Source organism: Oncorhynchus gorbuscha, linkage group LG26 (assembly GCF_021184085.1).
Source record: "Oncorhynchus gorbuscha isolate QuinsamMale2020 ecotype Even-year linkage group LG26, OgorEven_v1.0, whole genome shotgun sequence".
Taxonomy (NCBI): domain Eukaryota; kingdom Metazoa; phylum Chordata; class Actinopteri; order Salmoniformes; family Salmonidae; genus Oncorhynchus; species Oncorhynchus gorbuscha.
Window position 1 is genome coordinate 39,156,909 of NC_060198.1, and position 17,431 is coordinate 39,174,339.

The 17,431-nt window shown below is 34.6% G+C and overlaps 1 protein-coding gene across 1 annotated transcript in view; it reads left to right on the plus strand.

Moving 5' to 3' along the window:
* The first annotated feature begins 11,746 nt into the window (after positions 1 to 11,746).
* The window catches only part of LOC124016266 (germ cell-specific gene 1-like protein), a 50,516-nt gene continuing 44,831 nt past the window's right edge, over positions 11,747 to 17,431 (plus strand). The window contains exons 1-2 of the mRNA XM_046331814.1: positions 11,747 to 12,497; positions 14,365 to 14,412. Coding sequence (XP_046187770.1) covers positions 12,197 to 12,497; positions 14,365 to 14,412 — 349 coding nt within the window. The 5' untranslated portion in view covers positions 11,747 to 12,196. The remainder of the gene's footprint in view (positions 12,498 to 14,364; positions 14,413 to 17,431) is intronic.

The following is a 17,431-nucleotide window of genomic DNA, read 5'->3' on the forward strand; positions in this document are numbered from 1 at the left end:
TACCGTATATCTTTATAACTTCATACCGTATATCTTTATAACTTCATACCGTATATCTTTATAACTTCATACCGTATATCTTTATAACTTCATACCGTATATCTTTATAACTTCATACCGTATATCTTTATAACTTCATACCGTACCTAAATAACTTTATACCGTATATCTTTATAACTTCATACCGTATATCTTTATAACTTCATACCGTACCTAAATAACTTTATACCATATATCTTTATAACTTCATACCGTATATCTTTATAACTTCATACTGTACCTAAATAACTTTATACCGTATATCTTTATAACTTCATACCGTATATCTTTATAACTTCATACCGTACCTAAATAACTTTATACCATATATCTTTATAACTTCATACCGTATATCTTTATAACTTCATACCATATATCTTTATAACTTCATACCGTATATCTTTATAACTTCATACCGTATATCTTTATAACTTCATACCGTATATCTTTATAACTTCATACTGTATATCTTTATAACTTCATACCGTATATCTTTATAACTTCATACTGTACCTAAATAACTTTATACCGTATATCTTTATAACTTCATACCGTAGCTAAATAACTTTATACCGTATATCTTTATAACTTCATACCGTATATCTTTATAACTTCATACCGTATATCTTTATAACTTCATACCGTATATCTTTATAACTTCATACCGTATATCTTTATAACTTTATACCGTATATCTTTATAACTTCATACCGTATATCTTTATAACTTTATACCGTATATCTTTATAACTTCATACCGTATATCTTTATAACTTTATACCGTATATCTTTATAACTTTATACCGTATATCTTTATAACTTCATACCGTATATCTTTATAACTTCATACCGTATATCTTTATAACTTCATACCGTATATCTTTATAACTTTATACCGTATATCTTTATAACTTTATACCGTATATCTTTATAACTTCATACCGTATATCTTTATAACTTCATACCGTATATCTTTATAACTTATACCGTATATCTTTATAACTTCATACCGTATATCTTTATAACTTCATACCGTATATCTTTATAACTTTATACCGTATATCTTTATAACTTCATACCGTAGCTAAATAACTTTATACCGTATATCTTTATAACTTCATACCGTATATCTTTATAACTTTATACCGTATATCTAAATAACTTTATACCGTATATCTTTATAACTTTATACCGTATATCTTTATAACTTCATACCGTATATCTTTATAACTTTATACCGTATATCTTTATAACTTCATACCGTATATCTTTATAACTTTATACCGTATATCTTTATAACTTTATACCGTATATCTTTATAACTTTATACCGTATATCTTTATAACTTCATACCGTATATCTTTATAACTTCATACCGTAGCTATAACTTTATACCGTATATCTTTATAACTTTATACCGTATATCTTTATAACTTCATACCGTATATCTTTATAACTTTATACCGTATATCTTTATAACTTCATACCGTATATCTTTATAACTTTATACCGTATATAACTTTATAACTTAACTTCATACCGTATATCTTTATAACTTTATACCGTATATCTTTATAACTTTATACCGTATATCTTTATAACTTCATACCGTATATCTTTATAACTTTATACCGTATATCTTTATAACTTCATACCGTATATCTAAATAACTTTATACCGTATATCTTTATAACTTCATACCGTATATCTTTATAACTTCATACCGTATATCTTTATAACTTCATACCGTATATCTTTATAACTTTATACCGTATATCTTTATAACTTCATACCGTATATCTAAATAACTTTATACCGTATATCTTTATAACTTCATACCGTAGCTAAATAACTTTATACCGTATATCTTTATAACTTCATACCGTACCTAAATAACTTTATACCGTATATCTTTATAACTTCATACCGTATATCTTTATAACTTCATACCGTATATCTTTATAACTTCATACCGTATATCTTTATAACTTCATACCGTAGCTAAATAACTTTATACCGTATATCTTTATAACTTCATACCGTAGCTAAATAACTTTATACCGTATATCTTTATAACTTCATACCGTACCTAAATAACTTTATACCGTATATCTTTATAACTTCATACTGTACCTAAATAACTTTATACCGTATATCTTTATAACTTCATACCGTATATCTTTATAACTTCATACCGTATATCTTTATAACTTCATACCGTATATCTTTATAACTTCATACTGTACCTAAATAACTTTATACCGTATATCTTTATAACTTCATACCGTATATCTTTATAACTTCATACCGTATATCTAAATAACTTTATACCGTATATCTTTATAACTTCATACCGTATATCTTTATAACTTCATACTGTACCTAAATAACTTTATACCGTATATCTTTATAACTTCATACCGTATATCTTTATAACTTCATACTGTACCTAAATAACTTTATACCGTATATCTTTATAACTTTATACCGTATATCTTTATAACTTCATACTGTACCTAAATAACTTTATACCGTATATCTTTATAACTTCATACCGTATATCTTTATAACTTCATACCGTAGCTAAATAACTTTATACCGTATATCTTTATAACTTCATACCGTATATCTTTATAACTTCATACCGTATATCTTTAATAACTTTATACCGTATATCTTTATAACTTCATACCGTATATCTTTATAACTTCATACCGTATATCTTTATAACTTCATACCGTATATCTTTATAACTTCATACCGTATATCTAAATAACTTTATACCGTATATCTTTATAACTTCATACCGTATATCTTTATAACTTCATACCGTATATCTTTATAACTTCATACCGTATATCTTTATAACTTCATACCGTATATCTTTATAACTTCATACCGTATATCTTTATAACTTTATACCGTATATCTTTATAACTTCATACCGTAGCTAAATAACTTTATACCGTATATCTTTATAACTTCATACCGTATATCTTTATAACTTCATACCGTATATCTTTATAACTTCATACCGTATATCTTTATAACTTCATACCGTATATCTTTATAACTTTATACCGTATATCTTTATAACTTCATACCGTATATCTTTATAACTTCATACCGTATATCTTTATAACTTCATACCGTATATCTTTATAACTTCATACCGTATATCTTTATAATATTCATAACTTCATACCGTAGCTAAATAACTTTATACCGTATATCTTTATAACTTCATCATACCGTATATCTTTATAACTTCATACCGTAGCTTTAAATAACTTTATACCGTATATCTTTATAACTTCATACCGTATATCTAAATAACTTTATACCGTATATCTTTATAACTTATCTTTATACATACGTAAATATACCGTATATCTTTATAACTTCATACCGTATACCGTATATCTACCGTATAACTTCATACCGTATATCTTTATAACTTCATACCGTATATCTTTATAACTTCATACCGTAGCTAAATAACTTCATACCGTATATCTTTATAACTTCATACCGTATATCTTTATAACTTCATACCGTATATCTTTATATATACCGTATATCTTTATAACTTCATACCGTATATCTTTATAACTTCATACCGTATATCTTTATAATATCTTTATAACATACCGTATATCTTTATAACTTCATACCGTATATCTTTATAACTTCATACCGTATATCTTTATAACTTCATACCGTATATCTAAATAACTTTATACCGTATATCTTTATAACTTCATACCGTATATCTTTATAACTTCATACCGTATATCTTTATAACTTCATACCGTATATAACTTTATACCGTATATCTTTATAACTTCATACCGTATATCTTTATAACTTCATACCGTATATCTTTATAACTTCATACCGTATATCTTTATAACTTCATACCGTATATCTTTATAACTTCATACCGTATATCTTTATAACTTCATACCGTATATCTTTATAACTTCATACCGTATATCTTTATAACTTCATACCGTATATCTTTATAACTTCATACCGTATATCTTTATAACTTCATACCGTATATCTTTATAACTTCATACCGTATATCTTTATAACTTCATACCGTACTTTATAACGTATATCTTTATAACTTCATACCGTATATCTTTATAACTTCATACCGTATATCTTTATAACTTCATACCGTATATCTTTATAACTTCTACCGTATATCTTTATAACTTCATACCGTATATCTTTATAACTTCATACCGTATATCTTTATAACTTCATACCGTATATCTTTATAACTAACCGTATATCTTTATAACTTCATACCGTAGCTATAACTTTATACCGTATATCTTTATAACTTCATATATATCTTTATAACTTCATACCGTATATCTTTATAACTTCATACCGTATATCTTTATAACTTCATACCGTAGCTAAATAACTTTATACCGTATATCTTTATAACTTCATACCGTATCTTTATAACTTCATACCGTATATCTTTATAACTTCATACCGTATATCTTTATAACTTCATACCGTATATCTTTATAACTTCATACCGTATATCTTTAAATAACTTAAATAACTTCATACCGTATATCTTTATAACTTCATACCGTATATCTTTATAACTTCATACCGTATATCTTTATAACTTCATACCGTATATCTTTATAACTTTATACCGTATATCTTTATAACTTCATACCGTATATCTTTATAACTTTATACCGTATATCTTTATAACTTCATACCGTATATCTTTATAACTTCATACCGTATATAACTTTATAATCTTTATAACTTCATACTAAATAACTTTATACCGTATATCTTTATAACTTCATACCGTATATCTTTATAACTTCTTTATACCGTATAAATAACTTTATATATCTTTATAACTTCATACCGTATATCTTTATAACTTCATACCGTATATCTTTATAACTTCATACCGTATATCTTTATAACTTCATACCGTATATCTTTATAACTTCATACCGTATATCTTTATAACTTCATACCGTAGCTAAATAACTTCATACCGTATATCTTTATAACTTCATACCGTATATCTTTATAACTTCATACCGTATATCTTTATAACTTCATACCGTATATCTTTATAACTTCATACCGTATATCTTTATAATCTTTATAACATACCGTATATCTTTATAACTTCATACCGTATATCTTTATAACTTCATACCGTATATCTTTATAACTTCATACCGTATATCTTTATAACTTCATACCGTATATCTTTATAACTTTATACCGTATATCTTTATAACTTATCTTTATAACTATACCGTATATCTTTATAACTTCATACCGTATATCTTTATAACTTCATACTGTATATCTAAATAACTTTATACCGTATATCTTTATAACTTCATACCGTATATCTTTATAACTTCATACTTTATACCGTAAATAACTTTATACCGTATATCTTTATAACTTCATACCGTATATCTTTATAACTTCATACCGTATATCTTTATAACTTCATACCGTATATCTTTATAACTTCATACCGTATATCTTTATAACTTCATACCGTATATCTTTATAACTTCATACCGTACCTAAATAACTTTATACCGTATATCTTTATAACTTCATACCGTATATCTTTATAACTTCATACCGTATATCTTTATAACTTCATACCGTATATCTTTATAACTTTATACCGTATATCTTTATAACTTCATACCGTATATCTTTATAACTTCTTTATAACCGTATATCTTTATAACCTAAATCTTTATAACTTTATACCGTATATCTTTATAACTTCATACCGTATATCTTTATAACTTCATACCGTAGCAATATCTAAATAACTTTATACCATATATCTTTATAACTTCATACCGTATATCTTTATAACTTCATACCGTACTTAAATAACTTTATACCGTATATCTTTATAACTTCATACCGTATATCTTTATAACTTCATACCGTATATCTTTATAACTTTATACCGTATATCTTTATAACTTCATACCGTATATCTTTATAACTTCATACCATATATCTTTATAACTTCATACCGTATATCTTTATAACTTCATACCGTATATCTTTATAACTTCATACCGTATATCTTTATAACTTCATACCGTATATCTTTATAACTTTATAACTTTATACCGTCATACCTTCATACCGTATATCTTTATAACTTCATACTGTACCTAAATAACTTTATACCGTATATCTTTATAACTTCATACCGTAGCTAAATAACTTTATACCGTATATCTTTATAACTTCATACCGTATATCTTTATAACTTCATACCGTATATCTTTATAACTTCATACCGTATATCTTTATAACTTCATACCGTATATCTTTATAACTTTATACCGTATATCTTTATAACTTCATACCGTATATCTTTATAACTTTATACCGTATATCTTTATAACTTCATACCGTATATCTTTATAACTTTATACCGTATATCTTTATAACTTCATACCGTATATCTTTATAACTTCATACCGTATATCTTTATAACTTCATACCGTATATCTTTATAACTTCATACCGTATATCTTTATAACTTTATACCGTATATCTTTATAACTTTATACCGTATATCTTTATAACTTCATACCGTATATCTTTATAACTTCATACCGTATATCTTTATAACTTCATACCGTATATCTTTATAACTTCATACCGTATATCTTTATAACTTCATACCGTATATCTTTATAACTTCATACCGTATATCTTTATAACTTCATACCGTAGCTAAATAACTTTATACCGTATATCTTTATAACTTCATACCGTATATCTTTATAACTTCATACCGTAGCTAAATAACTTTATACCGTATATCTTTATAACTTTATACCGTATATCTTTATAACTTCATACCGTATATCTTTATAACTTTATACCGTATATCTTTATAACTTCATACCGTATATCTTTATAACTTTATACCGTATATCTTTATAACTTTATACCGTATATCTTTATAACTTTATACCGTATATCTTTATAACTTCATACCGTATATCTTTATAACTTCATACCGTAGCTAAATAACTTTATACCGTATATCTTTATAACTTTATACCGTATATCTTTATAACTTCATACCGTATATCTTTATAACTTTATACCGTATATCTTTATAACTTCATACCGTATATCTTTATAACTTTATACCGTATATCTTTATAACTTCATACCGTAGCTAAATAACTTTATACCGTATATCTTTATAACTTTATACCGTATATCTTTATAACTTCATACCGTATATCTTTATAACTTTATACCGTATATCTTTATAACTTCATACCGTAGCTAAATAACTTTATACCGTATATCTTTATAACTTTATACCGTATATCTTTATAACTTCATACCGTATATCTTTATAACTTTATACCGTATATCTTTATAACTTTATACCGTATATCTTTATAACTTCATACCGTATATCTTTATAACTTTATACCGTATATCTTTATAACTTCATACCGTAGCTAAATAACTTTATACCGTATATCTTTATAACTTTATACCGTATATCTTTATAACTTCATACCGTATATCTTTATAACTTTATACCGTATATCTTTATAACTTCATACCGTAGCTAAATAACTTTATACCGTATATCTTTATAACTTTATACCGTATATCTTTATAATCTTTATAACTTCATACCGTATATCTTTATAACTTTATACCGTATATCTTTATAACTTTATACCGTATATCTTTATAACTTTATACCGTATATCTTTATAACTTCATACCGTATATCTTTATAACTTCATACCGTATATCTTTATAACTTTATACCGTATATCTTTATAACTTTATACCGTATATCTTTATAACTTCATACCGTACCTAAATAACTTTATACCGTATATCTTTATAACTTCATACCGTATATCTTTATAACTTCATACCGTATATCTTTATAACTTCATACCGTATATCTTTATAACTTCATACCGTATATCTTTATAACTTTATACCGTATATCTTTATAACTTCATACCGTATATCTTTATAACTTCATACCGTATATCTTTATAACTTCATACCGTATATCTTTATAACTTCATACCGTATATCTTTATAACTTCATACCGTATATCTTTATAACTTCATACCGTATATCTTTATAACTTCATACCGTATATCTTTATAACTTCATACCGTAGCTAAATAACTTTATACCGTATATCTTTATAACTTCATACCGTACCTAAATAACTTTATACCGTATATCTTTATAACTTCATACCGTATATCTCTATAACTTCATACCGTATATCTTTATAACTTCATACCGTATATCTTTATAACTTCATACCGTATATCTTTATAACTTCATACCGTATATCTTTATAACTTTATACCGTATATCTTTATAACTTCATACCGTAGCTAAATAACTTTCAGGGTATTTTGGTGGGATGGTGTGTGTGAATGTGTTATTAATTTAACTGCATCTCATTTTAGTTTTGGCAGCCCCAGCAGAGCTCATATCAGCTTAGGTCTTGATCTAATGTGTTACCTAGTCAAACTAACTGACGTCATAGAGGGAATGAAGCTAGTGTAACCAGCTTATGTCTGACGTGGTGGCAGTGGTACACAGGGGACACAAACATAGTTGTGCAAATCATAACTGCTGAGCACAATGTTCAGCCAGATGGATTCCTAACTCATATTTATGTACTGAACATTTAATGGATTAAGCACTCAAAGCACTCCTATGCCATCAATCTGGAATGTATCTTGCATAATCAGATGGCAAGTTAACCCAATCACAGTATCTCAAATATATGTAAGCAGCATTAAGAAATACCACTGTAAAAAATGTGTTGGTGGGAAAGTAGATTGATGTTTTAGTCATTACTGATGTTCATCTCTTTATAATGGTCAGGATATAGTAGTGTAAATTGAGTTCCAGTTATAATCATTTCCTGTCTATTTACAGGAAAAGAAGGAAGTGGACATCCAAATCCATAACAACTCACTGAGCGGTGTTGCCTGTAGAGCCTCAGGACATAGCAGCCTACAGTACCATCATGATGCCAAAATCAACATTTCTTACATTGGCATCTAAACTCTCACAAGTATATCGGGTCCAAATGTATTCTTATTTTATGTTTGCTTGCTTCTGTACATCCCAGTGTATGCATGTTTCTCATGACATCCAGGAGCCTGCACAACAGCAGAGCGTGCTGACATGTTCAGAGCAGTGTGTATCTACATGGGGTTGAACAAGGTCAGTGTCCTCATCCATCAATGGTGCTCAGTTTGCCTGGCAAACATGAAAGGATTCAGATTGAGGATAATCCTGATTTTTACTGGAATACCTTTGTAAGCTTTGAGTTTTAAGGTTGCATGTTTCACTACTGCTGGTCATTTTTGATTCTGTAAATTGTGGATTCTGGCCAAAAACAAAAACAATACAGGTATAGTTGAGAGGGGAAATCATGTTCATTTTTTTATTGGTTGTTATATAAGAATAGGAGGAATTGGAAGTAGACAGTTGTTGGTGAATTTGTTTCAGCACTACTCTGAAACTGGACTTTGGACATTTGGCAAGTGTACATTCCAAAACGATATATCAAAACCCCCTCAAACAGTATGGATTCAAAGTAATTGGGTCATGAGCATATCATTGCACATAATATTGTAAATCAACTAAGATGGCCCCATAATCAAGGGTAGACTATATTTCCTAGGGAAAATATTACCCAACTCTCAGCATACTATAGAATTGAAAGATGACCACAAGAATACAAGGAAAAATGTCTCAAACCCTCGGTCTGGTTCCACTCACTTGAAAGTAATGTTTTGGTACTTGTGCCTTTTTAAGGTGCATAGCACATGAAAGGTAATGTACAGAATTTCTGACACAACATCGTTGTGCTGCAGTCGTTTACTCTCAGCTCACTGGGTTTGCCTTACTTTCCAATAGGAAGTGTCCAATATTATGTCAAATATTGATTGATTACACATCCGTTTTATTACCCTGTTTTCCCCACCACTTGAATCTGCAAAGTCATCTCTGTCATCTCTGTCATCTCTGTCATCTCTGTTTTCTGTTGGATCTATTAAGTGACACTGCCCCATTAAGTCACAAGAGAGTACGTTTAAGGCTTGGTATTACATAAGATGTAATATCATTACTAAGCATTATCATGGTAGTTCCACAGTGTACCGTATAACTTCTGCCATGAGTAATTAATTCCTCATTCCCTGATCTAACAATCCTTCTGGGTCCTTTGTTTTTACAGTCTGTGCAGAAACGTTTGGTCTCTCAGAAATCTGAGTACACATGTCAATGTCAAATTCTCTCAATAGAAACAATCATTCAGTGATGTTGGATGTTAGCTCCATGTCAAGAATTACTGCACCTCACCAACACAGTGGAGATTTTTAGATACCTGTGACCCTGTGTCCATTCTGTGTCACTCAAGTCAGCTCCATGCACTGAACTCCAATAGGTAGGCCACAACTGTCGATCAGTGAAGGAAGTGGCACTTGCTGCCCTCTTGGTATTCATTGGCCTAGTGGAGAGTAGTTATGGACAAGACAAATCAGTTGAAGAAAATGCAGGATCCTTTCTCCCAACATCTGTCATCTGTTAAGCCTATTTCCCAAAGCAGTTTGCCTACATTTGCATGTAACATCCTGCATAAGCCAATCACCAGGCTACCAAATAGGAACAGATTTACTTTGCATGCACACATGTTGATGCTTGATCTGCAGCCTCATGCAATAATGTGTGTTTCACAACCTAAAGTCACTGTCACACTTTGAGTTGATCTGACCTTTATGATAGCAGGTACAGTATGATGAAATTATACACTGAGTGTACAAAACTAATATAGAGTTGTGCCCCCTTTTGCCCTCAGAACAGCATCAATTTGTCGGTGCATGGACTCCACAAGGTGTCGAAAGCGTTCAACAGGGATTCTGGACCATGTTGACTCCAATGCATCCCACAGTTGTGTCAGGTTAACTGGATGTCCTTTGGGTGGTGGACCATTCTTGATACACACGAGAAACTGATGAGAGTAAAAAAAACAGCAGTGTTGCAGTTCTTGACACTGTCAAACCGGTGCGCCTGGCATCTACTACCAAACCCCTTTCAAAGGCACTTCAATATTTTGTCTTGCCCATTGACCCTCTGAGTGGCACATGTAGTGTCTTAACACTTAGTACTTATTTATGTGTAAGAAAGACTCTGAATACAAGCAATTGAACTGGAGCTTCACATTTACTCAAACAGGTTAGTACCAGAATAACATAGAACAATACTGCGCATGACCAAGGGCGCTTCATCCTTAAAGGGGACATCAGTAATTAACAGAACATAACAGCACACATGCACAATCCATGTCTCAATTGTCTCAAGGCTTTACAATCCTTATTTAACCTGTCTCCTTCCCTTCATCTACACTGATTGAAGTGGATTTAACCAGTGACATCAATCAGGATTCATAGTTATCTCCTGGATTCACCTGGTCAGTCTATGTCATGGAAAGAGCAGGTGTCCTTAATGTTTTGTACACTCACTGTAGTTTGTGAAAACATGCATCAGTAATGCCCAACTATGCCAGAGCATGTCCAGTCCAATGTTGGCATTGGCGAGAGCCTTGTTCCAGATTAAAGTAAGCCCAAATTAATCTTTTTTATTACTATGCTCACAGAAACCGCCTAGGTTTAGATATGACAATAAAATGGAAGTCTAGAATATAATTTGTCCTGTGTAATAAATTACGCATTTGGTGAGTGGGTGGAGAAAGATGGGAGAAAAAGAGACCACAGCAAGCAGAAGAGAAAAGAGAGAGAGAGAGTTCAAATAAACAAGTGGGAGACAAAAAGAGTGATTGGAGGATGGGAGTATAAGGGAGCGCAAGCAAGGAAGAGAACAAATCCTTCAATAAAGGTAGCAGGCAGCACATCCTTAGAGCCACAGGAGAGATGTACATACAGCATCACTCAAGGAACCTCAAATGCCACAAGATTATGAAGATTTGAGATATATTTGAGAGGCGAAACACGGCGGCGACATATCGAAAGCCTGGATTAGTTGCCTTTTCATTTCATTTTGCCCAGCCTCCAGCATGGGGACAGAGTGCAGTCGGCGGGGGTCCCTGGCGCTCACCCTCAACATTGTAGCATTTACGTGTGCCCTGTCAGCAGTGACCACTAGCTTCTGGTGCGAGGGGACCAGGAAGGTGGTCAAGCCTTTCTGCACGGGGCCGGTGACGACCAGGCAGTCGTACTGCATTCGCTTCAACAGCAGTAACATCAATGACAGCCGGCTGGTGCAGTACATCTGGGAGTCGGGAGAAGAGAAGTTCCTGATGAGGAAGTTCCACACCGGCATCTTCTTCTCCTGTGAGCAGGCTGCTGACATGAATGGTAAATAGCGTTCATGTACAACTTGCAGAAATGTTGAAATAGAACATGCGACTATGTTGGCCGCTCAGCAGCTGGTCCTGTGTGACCATGCTCTCTAAACCTGATGTGGTTTGGGTACATTACAACAGGAAGTGAAGGAGGAAGTACATTGGGACAGACTAAAATAAGATCAAGATGCAAATGATTTTACAGTCTACTATTTACTTGCATAATTACATCATCATGTTGTTTTGTCTTTTTTAGTCTTTGAGCTTTGATAAAATAAGCAAAAAGTAATGTTCTATTTGGTATCAGGTTACTTGTGTTGACTTTACTGAAATGGACTGACATAACGATGCATCAGTTTTAGTAGGAGTTTTACAGTGTGGAGATCATTGAGTGCAAGAATTGGAATGCTTGCAGAAACTCTGTGACTCAACATTGATTTGCTATGATTGCTGTGAGAATCAGCCGTAGCCAGTCTTGAGGTGTGACAGAACAAGCAGCTGTGAGAATCAGCAGTAGCCAGTCCTGAGGTGTGACAGAACAAGCAGCTGTGAGAGTCAGCAGTAGCCAGTCCTGAGGTGTGACAGTACAAATAGCTGTGAGAATCAGCCGTAGCCAGTCCTGAGGTGTGACAGAACAAGCAGCTGTGAGAGTCAGCAGTAGCCAGTCTTGAGGTGTGACAGAACAAACAGCTGTGAGAGTCAGCAGTAGCCAGTCCTGAGGTGTGACAGAACAAGCAGCTGTGAGAGTCAGCAGTAGCCAGTCCTGAGGTGTGACAGAACAAACAGCTGTGAGAATCAGCAGTAGCCAGTCCTGAGGTGTGACAGAACAAGCAGCTGTGAGAGTCAGCCGTAGCCAGTCCTGAGGTGTGACAGAACAAGCAGCTGTGAGAGTCAGCCGTAGCCAGTCCTGAGGTGTGACAGTACAAATAGCTGTGAGAGTCAGCAGTAGCCAGCCCTGAGGTGTGACAGAACAAACAGCTGTAAGAGTCAGCAGTAGCCAGTCCTGAGGTGTGACAGAACAAACAGCTGTGAGAATCAGCAGTAGCCAGTCCTGAGGTGTGACAGAACAAGCAGCTGTGAGAGTCAGCCGTAGCCAGTCCTGAGGTGTGACAGAACAAACAGCTGTGAGAGTCAGCAGTAGCCAGTCCTGAGGTGTGACAGAACAAACAGCTGTGAGAGTCAGCAGTAGCCAGTCCTGAGGTGTGACAGAACAAACAGCTGTGAGTGTCAGCAGTAGCCAGTCCTGAGGTGTGACAGAACAAACAGCTGTGAGAGTCAGCAGTAGCCAGTCCTGAGGTGTGACAGTACAAATAGCTGTGAGAATCAGCCGTAGCCAGTCCTGAGGTGTGACAGAACAAGCAGCTGTGAGAGTCAGCAGTAGCCAGTCCTGAGGTGTGACAGTACAAATAGCTGTGAGAATCAGCCGTAGCCAGTCCTGAGGTGTGACAGAACAAGCAGCTGTGAGAGTCAGCAGTAGCCAGTCCTGAGGTGTGACAGAACAAACAGCTCAGTGGGATAGAAAAAGGAGTGGAGACATGAGGATTGGAGACGTGAAGACTAGAGACGTGAAGACTAGAGACGTGAGGACTAGAGACGTGAAGACTAGAGACGTGAGGACTAGAGACGTGAGGACTGGAGACACCACTATCAGATAGGGTCTGATTTTAAAAGTGGTAAGCGATTTATCTTGGGGAGTAATCGGTCAAACAACATGAAGGTGAAAATCCTGATCATAACCATTTAGCTGATGCTTCTGTGCATACTAACACATTTATATTTCATTTATAGAAAATAACAAATAAGGGTAAAACATTTTTGGAAGATAAGAAAAATATCAAGACTAGGCTACATGAACTAAATGAATGTTTCTCTGCTTCCAGGTTTCAACTGCAGAGACTTTAAAGACATTGCACCTGACCATGAAAAAGGTAGGTAAAACCCATTTATAAAACACTAATCTTTCAGTCTAGTAGTGTAAAGCCCTGATATATCTATATTGTCCTCTTGACTACAACTTTATTTTTTATTTTTTTATTTCACCTTTATTTAACCAGGTAGGCAAGTTGAGAACAAGCTCTCATTTACAATTGCGACCTGGCCAAGATAAAGCAAAGCAGTTCGACAGATAAAACGACACAGAGTTACACATGGAGTAAAACAAACATACAGTCAATAATATAGTATAAACAAGTCTATATACAATGTGAGCAAATCAGGTGAGAAGGGAGGTAAAGGCAAAAAAGGCCATGGTGGCAAAGTAAATACAATATGGCAAGTAAAACACTGGAATGGTAGTTTTGCAATGGAAGAATGTGCAAAGTAGAAATAAAAATAATGGGGTGCAAAGGAGCAAAATAAATAAATTAATTAAATACAGTTGGGAAAGAGGTAGTTGTTTGGGCTAAATTATAGGTGGGCTATGTACAGGTGCAGTAATCTGTAAGATGCTCTGACAGTTGGTGCTTAAAGCTAGTGAGGGAGATAAGTGTTTCCAGTTTCAGAGATTTTTGTAGTTCGTTCCAGTCATTGGCAGCAGAGAACTGGAAGGAGAGGTGGCCAAAGAAAGAATTGGTTTTGGGGGTGACTAGAGAGATATACCTGCTGGAGCGTGTGCTACAGGTGGGAGATGCTATGGTGACCAGCGAGCTGAGATAAGGTGGGACTTTACCTAGCAGGGTCTTGTAGATGACATGGAGCCAGTGGGTCTGGCGACGAGTATGAAGCGAGGGCCAGCCAAAGAGAGCGTACAGGTCGCAATGGTGGGTAGTATATGGGGCTTTGGTGACAAAACGGATTGCACTGTGATAGACTGCATCCAATTTGTTGAGTAGGGTATTGGAGGCTATTTTGTAAATGACATCGCCAAAGTCGAGGATTGGTAGGATGGTCAGTTTTACAAGGGTAGGTTTGGCAGCATGAGTGAAGGATGCTTTGTTGCGAAATAGGAAGCCAATTCTAGATTTAACTTTGGATTGGAGATGTTTGATATGGGTCTGGAAGGAGAGTTTACAGTCTAACCAGACACCTAAGTATTTGTAGTTGTCCACGTATTCTAAGTCAGAGCCGTCCAGAGTAGTGATGTTGGACAGGCGGGTAGGTGCAGGTAGCGATCGGTTGAAGAGCATGCATTTAGTTTTACTTGTATTTAAGAGCAAATGGAGGCCACGGAAGGAGAGTTGTATGGCATTGAAGCTTGCCTGGAGGGTTGTTAACACAGTGTCCAAAGAAGGGCCGGAAGTATACAGAATGGTGTCGTCTGCGTAGAGGTGGATCAGGGACTCACCAGCAGCAAGAGCAACCTCATTGATGTATACAGAGAAGAGAGTCGGTCCAAGAATTGAACCCTGTGGCACCCCCATAGAGACTGCCAGAGGTCCGGACAGCAGACCCTCCGATTTGACACACTGAACTCTATCAGAGAAGTAGTTGGTGAACCAGGCGAGGCAATCATTTGAGAAACCAAGGCTGTCGAGTCTGCCGATGAGGATGTGGTGGTTGACAGAATCGAAAGCCTTGGCCAGATCAATGAATACGGCTGCACAGTAATGTTTCTTATCGATGGCGGTTAAGATATCGTTTAGGACCTTGAGCGTGGCTGAGGTGCACCCATGACCAGCTCTGAAACCAGATTGCATAGCAGAGAAGGTATGGTGAGATTCGAAATGGTCGGTAATCTGTTTGTTGACTTGGCTTTCGAAGACCGTAGAAAGGCATGGTAGGATAGATATAGGTCTGTAGCAGTTTGGGTCAAGAGTGTCCCCCCCCTTTGAAGAGGGGGATGACCGCAGCTGCTTTCCAATCTTTGGGAATCTCAGACGACACGAAAGAAAGGTTGAACAGGCTAGTAATAGGGGTGGCAACAATTTCGGCAGATAATTTTAGAAAGAAAGGGTCCAGATTGTCTAGCCCGGCTGATTTGTAGGGGTCCAGATTTTTCAGCTCTTTCAGAACATCAGCTGAATGGATTTGGGAGAAGGAGAAATAATAATAATAATATATGCCATTTGTTTAATATATAATAATATATATGCCATTTAGCAGACGCTTTTATCCAAAGCGACTTACAGTCATGTGTGCATACATTCTACGTATGGGTGGTCCCGGGGATCGAACCCACTACCATGGCGTTACAAGCGCCATGCTCTACCAACTGAGCTACAGAAGGAAGGCTTGGGCGAGTTGCTGTTGGGGGTGCAGTGCTGTTGACCGGGGTAGGAGTAGCCAGGTGGAAAGCATGGCCAGCCGTAGAAAAATGCTTATTGAAATTCTCAATTATGGTGGATTTATCAGTGGTGACAGTGTTTCCTATCTTCAGTGCAGTGGGCAGCTGGGAGGAGGTGTTCTTATTCTCCATGGACTTTACAGTGTCCCAGAACTTTTTTGAGTTAGTGTTGTAGGAAGCAAATTTCTGCTTGAAAAAGCTAGCCTTGGCTTTTCTAACTGCCTGTGTATAACGGTTTCTAGCTTCCCTGAATAGCTGCATATCACGGGTGCTGTTCGATGCTAATGCAGAACGCCATAGGATGTTTTTGTGTTGGTTAAGGGCAGTCAGGTCTGGGGAGAACCAAGGGCTATATCTGTTCCTGGTTCTAAATTTCTTGAATGGGGCATGTTTATTTAAGATGGTTAGGAAGGCATTTAAAAAAAATATCCAGGCATCCTCTACTGACGGGATGAGATCAATATCCTTCCAGGATACCCCGGCCAGGTCGATTAGAAAGGCCTGCTCGCTGAAGTGTTTCAGGGAGCGTTTTACAGTGATGAGTGGAGGTCGTTTGACCGCAGACCCATTACGGATGCAGGCAATGAGGCAGTGATCGATGAGATCTTGGTTGAAGACAGCAGAGGTGTATTTAGAGGGGAAGTTGGTTAGGATGATATCTATGAGGGTGCCCGTGTATAAGGCTTTGGGGGGGTACCTGGTAGGTTCATTGATAATTTGAGTGA